The sequence below is a fragment of the Triticum aestivum genome, chromosome 1B (genome assembly GCF_018294505.1).
Source record: "Triticum aestivum cultivar Chinese Spring chromosome 1B, IWGSC CS RefSeq v2.1, whole genome shotgun sequence".
In the NCBI taxonomy this organism is placed as follows: domain Eukaryota; kingdom Viridiplantae; phylum Streptophyta; class Magnoliopsida; order Poales; family Poaceae; genus Triticum; species Triticum aestivum.
The window spans coordinates 344,907,590-344,917,685 of NC_057795.1; the positions used below are offsets into that span (position 1 = coordinate 344,907,590).

The 10,096-nt window shown below is 44.8% G+C and overlaps 1 protein-coding gene across 1 annotated transcript; it reads right to left on the reverse strand.

Annotated features, from left to right (window-relative positions):
• Nucleotides 1-2,158: 2,158 nt before the first annotated feature.
• On the reverse strand, nucleotides 2,159-3,410 carry LOC123091222 (uncharacterized). The gene is made up of 2 exons (XM_044512663.1): nucleotides 3,064-3,410; nucleotides 2,159-2,970 (listed from the first exon to the last, which is right to left on the reverse strand). Exons 1-2 carry the CDS (start codon nucleotides 3,080-3,082, stop codon nucleotides 2,411-2,413), a joined length of 579 nt encoding a protein of 192 aa, XP_044368598.1. The 5' UTR covers nucleotides 3,083-3,410; the 3' UTR covers nucleotides 2,159-2,410.
• Nucleotides 3,411-10,096: the final 6,686 nt, after the last annotated feature.

Genomic DNA, 10,096 nt, shown 5'->3' on the forward strand with positions numbered 1-10,096 from the left:
ACGAGGTGAGTTACCTGAGGATGAGACCTTGGCAAGACAAATCGTCAAGCGCTCCAAATCTATGACGATTGTTAACGGCGAGTTACATCACCTAAGTGTCACTGGGGCGTTTCAGCGCTGTGTGTCACCTGCAGAAGGCCAAGAAATACTCCGTGAGATCCATGAAGGGGATTCTGGCCATCATGCCGGGTCAAAATCTCTTGTAACCAAAGCTTTCCATCATGGTTTCTACTGGCTGATGGCTCATGCTGATGCGGAGGATCTGGTCAGTAAATGTGATGGTTGTCAAAAGTTTTCACGATGAGCTCATGTGCTGGCTCAAGAATTAAGGATGATCCCAATCACTTGGCCGTTTGCAGTCCGGGGGCTTGACATGGTTGGACCTTTCAAGAGATCTAAGGATAAAAAGACACACCTCCTGGTGGCAGTGGATAAGTTTACAAACTGGGTTGAGGAAGAGCCGGTCAGTAAGTGTGATGCAGCCACAGCGGTTCAGTTCATGAAAAAGGTGATTTTTCATTTTGGTTTCCCACACAGCATTATAACTGACAATGGCACTAATCTCTCCAAGGGTGCCATGGAAGAGTTCTGTCAACAAGAACATATCTGGCTTGATGTTTCGGCTGTTGCTCATCCTCAATCCAATGGTCAAGCAGAAAGAGCTAATCAAGAGATCCTGAAGGGTATCAAGCCCCGGCTCTTGGTCCCCTTACAGCGGACTCCGGGTTGTTGGGTGGAGGAGTTACCTTCTGTGTTATGGAGCATCAACACTACGCCTAACAGATCTACATGCTACACGCCTTTCTTTATGGTGTATGGGGCAGAGGCGGTCCTGCCAAGTGACATCCGGCACGATTCACCCCGCGTGGCGGCTTACGTTGAGGCTGACAAAGAAGAAGCTCGTCAAGATGCACTTGACTTGTTGGATGAGGAAAGAGACTTGGCAATAGCCCGCTCGGCGATTTATCAACAAGACCTGCGCCGCTATCACAGCCGCCGGGTTAGGAGTAGAACCTTTCAGGAAGGCGACTTGGTGCTCCGGCTCATCCAGGATCAGTCTGATATGCACAAGCTATCCCCACCTTGGGAAGGGCCCTTTGTGGCCAGCAAGAATCTGCACAACGGGTCATACTACCTCATCGATGTTCGAGAGCGCAAAGACTCACGTAAGTCGGAGGAGGAGACCCGCCGGCCGTGGAATATTGCTCACCTCCGGCCTTACTATACTTAAGCCACTAGCTTTCAAGATGTATATATTTTTTGACAATGTATATATTACATAAATAAATAAAGCAGGACCTCCGTCCTTTTTACCCTCAAAAATCTATGTGTCTTCTTTATCAGGTAGTGGAGACAACCAACAGGGAGCGGATCACATCCGAATCTGGCTTTCCCTTTGGACTGGCTTATGATCATATCTGAATCTAGCCATGGTCACTTGGGGGCTTCCTGTTCAAACATAGGTCGTATTCGAACCAAAGAGAACATAACTGTTGATACCCACTTGATCGGCATACTGCCAAACCCACTTGGGGGCTTCTTGATCATATTTGAATCACAGCTTAACCCCTTTGGGTCTGACATGGATCGTATTCGAATCAGCGTCATTAAACAACTCTTATGTTCACTTGGGGGCTTCCTGTTCAAACATAGGTCGTATTCGAACCAAAGAGAACATAGCTGTCGATACCCACTTGATCGGCATCGCCAAAGCCACTGGGGGCTATATGATCGTATCCGAATCTTAGCTTAACCCCTTTGGGATGATTTTCTGATCGTATTCGAATCAGGAGCCTGTGAACATTGCTTATTATCCATTATAAGTATAATTACTTTGACTATCTTGAGACCTTCTTGCAAGCATTATGAGATGGTTCTTGATTCTTCTGGTTTAATATTGATCACTCCAGGTGGTTAAAGTGCCAGGTGAACATCCTATAAGTGGGGAAGATTATCAAGGGGATTGTAGGTATGTTATTATGATTATGTTTAACAAATATAAACATAAGCCGGCCTGTATAGGATGTTTTTTGTTCGTGTCCCGGGTTATCAATAATTTATATAACCCCTGACGCGATAAACCGCCAAGGAAATTTTGCTTGTTTTATGTGCACGATAAGGCAAAGCAAATTTAAACATCAAGGAAATAAACGCTCAACATAAGCCAAAAATTTATAGCAATGGCGGCTTACAAAAGTATTAAACACCAGGAACATGCGCGAAGGCATGACAAACATTGAGAAGTTTCTACTACCCTATTACAAGACTCCCCGAGTCTGAATAAATGAAGCATTGTTTTTTGCAAAAGTATCAAATGCCTGGCGGTTCACTCCTTCGGCAGGCTCGACGACTCCGGGTTATCCTTCTCCGCCTCTCCGTCGGTTGCTTTGTCCTGGAAGGTTGACGAGGCCTAGTCAATGCCACTCAAGGCTTCAAACTCAGCCTCATCGTCTATTAAACCGGCCGGGTCCACTTCAGGGGCAAAAGTATGCTTACGCGTTGGAGGGATTAGGCTGACTTGGTCATATGGAATGTTGGGGATTCTCCGGTTCTCGCTATCATAGCCCGGCGAATACTTGGTAAGATCAGTATCATTCCCAATAAGGGTGGCCAAAGGACATACGACTTTGACACAGACGGTGAAATCTTGATCATCAAATACAGTACTGTCCTCCTTCAGGCTTGGATATCCAAGAGCGAGGTCAGCCAGGTCAAGCTCTGGCATCCATGCCTTTGCCTGGCTCAATGCGGCCACAACCCCGGCTCTTGAAGATGCCCGCCTTAAGTCCTGAATTCGCGGAGGTAGCACAGCGAGATGCTTCAGCATGTCTTGCAGAAGGTGGGGAGTGGTATTTGATAAGGCTACAACGGCCAAGGCACGTTGTGACCCAGAGTACAGCTGTTCCACTAAAGTGTAAACCGCCTTAAGCTTGATCAGCATGTTTTGCTTGAGGTTGGTACTCCTGGGGCCTGTATGTTTACAAGCATAACAGTAAGCCGGAGGTAACTATTACAATAGTCATTGGAAGATTACAATGTTTGAAGTTTTGCACAGTAACTTACCGAAGATGGCTGAGACCATTTGGGATATCTGCCGTTTTAAGTCGGACAGCTCGGTTGTTGCCTCTGCAAGAGATGCTTCTGCTGTCTCGGCACGAGTCACCAGTGAGGCCTTCTCATCGACCCAAGCTTTCTTCTTTGACTCAAAATTTTTCTTCAACTTCTCATTTTCAGAGGCACTGAATTCAAATTTGGAGTTGGCTTTATGAGTTTCAAGTTCTTGAGTTTTCAGCCGGCTCTTCAGGTCAGCAAGTTCCGACTCAAATTGACTTATGGTGGCCTGTAGCAATACCGGGTTATGGTAGGATCATGGTAAGATAACATTAAAAGTCCCAAGTACTTTGCAAGCAAAGTTTCTTGACACTTGGGGAGCTAATGTATGCTTAAGAATTTTTAACATACAAATCTGGGCCATGCATATTAAGTCCCAAGCATTTTACAAGTAAAGATACTTGGCACTTGGGGGCTAATGTGTATCGCAAGTTTAAGGTATTATGCAACTACCGGGTTAAATATATTTTCTTTGAGCCGGACACACCAACAGTAAGCAGATTTCTAAGTCTACAGCATATTTATTCATAAGCAATAGACTTGGGGGCTGGTACAGTAAGTAAGGTTCAGAAAGGTAGCGTAAGTTATACCTCGGATTTTTGTTGTATTTGCTTCACCATGTCAATTTCCAGGTCACGGCTGTTATGCACTTGATTTAGATAGCCCGAGACTATATCGCCAATGCTTAAGTGAGAATAATCAGTAACGTCCAGCTTGGCCTTTCGGTTCAACAAGTTCTTCCTTAGCAGAACATTTAGCAAGAACAGTGGGTCGCCCGAGTTCAACATATTGACTCTTCAGATATTCAACTTCCGGTCAGTCGTCTTGACCGGGCTAGGAGCTTCTAGATTATCAGAACTGTTGATAGCATCTTCGGCAGGCGGGTCAAAGGTTGGCACTAGAATATCAGAAGCCGGTTCAGGCGGCGGTTGATGGGTGGAGCTATCAGGAGAAGACATGTCTGGCGCCGGTTCAGTAACAATCGGGTCTTGGGACGGCTTATTCTTCCTTGCCCTCTTGCTGGGCTTCACTTGCAGGCTGTCAATAAAGGTAGAAGGATGAATATTAAAGCATAAGTAAAGTAAAACCTAAAGTAAATAAGGTTACATTACCCGGGAGCCATTTTGAAAGCCCGCATGTTTGATTGCATAGACTCGTCGGAGGAAGGAGAGGTATCCTGATAATTGGAGTCAGATGAATTGAGAGATTGGCGAATCAAACCCGCCAAAGGTAAAACAGAATGTAAATCGGAGATAACCTCGGTCCGACGCTTCCTAGTTACATCGGTAAGCCGGAGGAGAGTTCTGCGTCTTGATTGGCCCGAGTCTGCCTCCGGTTTTCAAGCTGTTGTTGCTTCAAAAGAAATTGAGGATCTTGTTAAGCTAGAGGATGTGAAAATCTTACTTTCCGGGTCACCCTTCGGATTTTTTGCTTTGGCAAAGGCTCTGAGTCGGAGGAGATTATAGTTACCTCTTCGTCAATTGCTTGACTGTTCCCTGTATCCTCCTGAAAGGGTAGAATGTCAGTAAAATAACGACAAAGGAGTTAAGAAAATTAAAGGATTACCTCTTCATCATCTGAAGAAGAGTCATCCGACTTGAATAAATCGGAGGCGCTGGGTTTCTTCTTCTTTGAGGTTCCCGTCTTGGCGGCTTTCCTTTCAGTTTTCTTGGCTGCCCTAGCTTGTTTGGCAGCCTCATGATCATATTTGACCTTTCAGAAGTTGTCATTGGCCTGTGGAAAAGGATAAGGAATTATAAGTACAAATAAGGTATAACATGATAAAGAGTATTTACAAAGGTTGCAAACTCACTGCAGGGGCCGGGTTCTTCTTGCATAAGGGTAGTAAGCCGAAGGCATTACTGGTTACAGTGCCCTCTTTCAGCAGTGACTGGGTTGTAGCATCTACCACATCATCTGGTAAGTCGTCAGGGCTATGACGCAGTGGATCATCCTTCTTGCCTGTGTAAGTACACATTAAGCCAGAACGGCGGCTTAATGGAAGTATTCGCCAAGTGACCCAGACTCGGACAAGATCGATGCCGTTTAAACCGTTTCCCAAAAGCGCTTTGATCTTCTTGATGGTGGGACTGAGAGGCAGACGCTCGATAGCAGTTAATTTATCCGCCAACGGATGATGGGACTCAAGGCGTAGGGCGCGGAAGCCGGGCAGAGGGCTCTCATCAGCCGGTGAAGTTTCCTGGCAATAGAACCATGTTTGGTTCCAATCTTTTGGATGACTCGGCAGTTCAGCGTAAGGAAAAAGGCAATCTCTCCGCCGCTGAATTGAAATGCCGCCAAGCTCAAGACTAGGCCTGTTGGCACGTTCATTCTGCCGGTTCAAATAGAAAAGCTCTCTGAACAATAACAGACTTGGCTCCTCTCCCAGGTACACCTCGCAGAAGACTTGAAAATTGCAAATATTTGACACGGAATTGGGTCCAATGTCTTGAGGTCTAAGATCAAAGAAATTCAAAACCTCCCTGAAGAGTTTTGAGCCGAGAGGGGCAAATCCCCGGTTCATGTGATCCGTGAAAATTATTACCTCCCCTTCTTTGGGTTGAGGCCTTTCTTTAGACGGGTCAGGGGCACGATAAGAAATGACCTCCTTTTTTGGCAGATGGCCAGACTTTACAAACTCAGCCAGTTTACTCTTAGTGACTATGGATGGGACCCAATTGCAGGTCACAGGGGCCTTGGTTGCCTTAGGAGCCATGACAACAGTTGGCCTACGACAAAATAAGAGGTTCCGGTTCAATTTTAACCCAGGAGAAATATCTTAATTATTCAAGGTGGCGGCTTAAGAAGGGGCCTAATGTATAAGGATAACTGTGCAACAGTATTTAAGCCACAGATCTGCTACTGTTATTTCCGGGTGATACAAACAGGTTTTATAATCTGCTACTGTTATTTTAGATCAAAGATTTGTTCTGATAAGAAAATTTTCTAGACCTAAAGGTGACATAGACGTGTTCATAGGCTCGAATGAGGCTTTTATGCAGAGAAAGGGATCTGCTTTCTATCCAAAACAAGTGCGAAAACAACTACCGCGGCCATTTTATATCATTCTCAGATCAGAAGAGGCATTTAAGAGGAAAACTAACAAGGGTTTGGCTCCAACGGTGATGAACTCCGACGAACTCGAGGAAGCTCTAATGCGGATCTAAGCAAGGAAGGGAAGGGAACTTACGGATCTGGATGGGCTGTGGAAGTCGTCGCGTTTCTCTGGTCAGACCAGGTCGATGCAGCGGCCAGAGTTGGTGAAGATGAGATCTGGGACGGCGGCTGCGGCAGAGCTCGAGCGACAGAGAAGCAGCAAGAGGAAGAAGACGACTGGAAGGTGGAGAATGGGAAGACCTAGGTCGCGCCTATTTATAAGGAAAGGATAACCGAGACAGCGCGAGGAACGAGGAGATAAGAGTTATTATCCAGCGGCCCCGACGCCTCGGTTTCCGGAACAGTCAATAAAGACAGAGATCCGTTGAAGGATACGGTGGAATAAAAAGGGAATTTAAGGAAAGATGACGTCACGGCGGGTTAGCACGGATCCAAAGGATGATGTCATGGCGGGTTAAAGAAAACCTTTGCACAGTCAGAAGACTGAAGATTTATGTCTTAAGATATTTTAAGATTGACATGAACAGGTTCAAATCAATCTGGGGCCTAATGTTGGGGATATAACTATTTGTGTAAGCCGCCCAGGAGGGGCCAGGTTACGCAAAGAAGACTCACCAGAAAGAAGCCCAAGACCAAGCATGAAGATGGCGGTTCAATAAAGGGCTTAAAGCCCATAGGCGGCTTAAGACCCGTTGTAGTAAACCGCCATAATGGCATGACTTGTATCATAAGGTAGATTTAACTAGTCACCGAGCCGGACACTGTTTATAAGCCGGCCGGGACTCTGTAAGCCACAGGGCGTCAACCCGTGTATATAAGGGGACGACCTGCTGGCGGCTTAGGGCAAGAAACAACTCATCGAGAGCCGGGCATAGCGTATCTCGCTCCCTGGTCATTGAAACATCAATACCAACCCAACTAGACGTAGGCCTTACCTTCACTGTAAGGGGTGGAACTAGTATAAAAACCTCTCGTGTCCCTTGTCCCGATTTAACCCCTTCAAGCTTCCTAGTTGCGATGGCTCCACAACTAAGTCCTTTCACGAGGACATCTGACGTGACAATTCCATGACAGTAAGTAAACTGACTCCAAAACAAATTTTAAGGCAATATTCTCCATTTTGGAATATTTAGAAAAATAGAAAAATAAGTAGCAGTCCGGGAAGGACACGAGGGCTTCACAAGGGTGGAGGGCGCGCCCTACCCCCCGGGCGCGCCCCCTACCTCGTGAGCAGCTCGTGTGCCTTCCGGACTCCGTTTTCTTGCACGATACGTATGTTGGTCGGTAAAAGTTCATTATATAACCTCCCGAAGGTTTTGCCTCCAGTATCACGCAATTATCCTCTGTTCTTGTTTCGAGTTGTTTTTCTGACAAATCTAGATTATCATGACGTCCCGAAGTGCTTCCAAGGACAAGTTCTTCAAGAAGGTCATCAACCCTTCCCTCGCAGAGGTGCTGCGACACCCTCAAACCATTGAGATGCGTGATGGTTTGCTGCACATCCGCGATTTGAGGGACCAAAGGGGACCGGAAGCGTGGAGACAAGGCTCGAAGCTATGGAGCAACAAGTTTTCAAGTTCCAGGGGATGGTGGAACGTGTACTCAACTCCAACCACTTGATGATTGCGGAGTTTACCAACAAACACAAGCTGGATGCCGACAACATCGGGGAGACCATCTTCAAGGTTCATGAGAAGATCGAGCACCTTCAGACCCAAATCTATGACCTACAAAACCAAAACTATGAGTATTAATATAGATTCAAAAGGATGAGTTTGGCTGCAGATTTGAGGATCCCGGAGACTCGATCATCCTTCTATGATGGTGAGCCTATGCCCTGGAAGATGGACGACAAGCCCGCATCATCAACAACACCTTCACCTTCACCAACAAAGGAGACATAATCACATGTGTATGGGCACTCCCCTTGGCAATTGCCATGCTTGGGGGAGGTGCCCGGTATCGTGTCACAATCACATCTCCTATCTTTACCGTTTTTCTTAGTTCGATCCTATTAGTAGTATCGTGATCTAGTAGAATAAAGTTTATGGCATGATCTAGTTTTGAGTTTTGCTTTATGATCTCTCTATGTAATCGAGTCCGTGAGTTATATAATAAAGATTAGTGTTGAGTCAAGGGCTTGATTATTTTGCCATGATCTTGAGTGAACAAAATAAAAGAAAATAGAAAAATAATAAAAAGAAACAAATAGTTCATACTGATCTTATTGAGAGTAATGACTTCACATAGAAAGAGTATGATGATTAAAAGTTGTTGGGAGTTGGCAGACATAGCTTTGGTCATCGTTGCAATTAATAGGACGTAATAAGGAAAGAGAGGTTTCACATATAGATATATTATCATTGACATCTTTTATGATTGGGAGCACTCATTAAAATATGACATGCTAAAGAGTTGATGTTGGACAAGGAAGACAACTTAATGAATTATGTTTTCTTATATCTGAGATAAAGTATGTTGTCATGGATCCTCTAACATGTTGAGCTTGCATTTCCCCCTCATGCTAACCAAATTCTCAGCACTAACTAGATATACTACTTGTGCTTCCAAACACCCTTAAACCAGTTTTGCCATGAGAGTCCACCATATCTACCTATGGATTGAGTAAAATCCTTCAAGTAAGTTGTCATCGGTGCAAAGCAATAAAACTGCTCTAAATATGTATGATTGATTGGTGTGGGAGAAATAAGCTTTATACGATCTTGTGATGTGGAAGTAATAAAAGCGACGGACTGCATAATAAAGGTTCATATCACAAGGGGCAATATAAAGTGACGTTCTTTCGCATTGAGATTTTGTGCATCCAACCATAAAAGCGCGTGGCAACCTCTGCTTCCCTCTGCGAAGGGCCTATCTTTTATTATTATCTTCTACCTTATGCAAGTGTCACGGTGATCTTCACCTTTCCTTTTTCATTTTATCCTTTGGCAAGCCCAGCATGTTGGAAAGAACTTGATATATATATCTAATTGGATGTAGGGGAGCATGAGTTATTATTGTTGACATTACCCTTGAGGTAAAAGGTTGTGGGGCAAGACTATAAGCCCCTGTCTTTCTCTGTGTCCGATTAAAACTCCGTAACCACAAGTATTGCGTGAGTGTTAGCAATTATGAAGGACTAGATGATAGTTGAGTATGTGGACTTCTTTTTAGCTCTGACATAGACTCTTTCCGATGTTATGATAAATTGCAATTGCTTCAATGACCGAGGTTATAGTTTGTTGGTTCTCAATAAGGTTTCTGATTCATACTTTTGCATTGTGAATAGATCATCACTTGAACGTAAGTAATCATATGACAATATCTATATATGTTGCTGTTATGAGAATAATCATGATGCCTTCATGTCCGTATTTTATTTTTTATCGACGCCTCTACAGCTAAACACGGGGACATATTTATTGTTATCGAGTTTTCGCTTGAGGACAAGCGAGGTCTAAGCTTGGGGGAGTTGATACGTCCATTTTGCATCATGCTTTTATATCGATATTCATCGCATTATGGGCTGTTATTACACATTATGTCACAATACTTATGGCTATTCTCTCTTATTTTACAAGGTTTAAATAAGGAGGGAGAATGCCGGCAGCTGGAATTCTGGGCTGGAAAAGGAGCAAATATTAGAGACCTATTCTGCACAACTCCAAAAGTCCTGAAACTCCACGGAATATCTTATATTAAATAATAAAAAATCCTCACCAAAGATGAAGGCCAGGGGCCCACACCCTGTCCACGAGGGTGGGGCGCCCCCTAGGGCGCGCCCCCTACCTCGTGGGCCCCCTGGTGGCTCTCCGATGACCATCTTCTGCTATATGAAGTCTTTCGTCGAGGGAAAAATCAGAAGCAA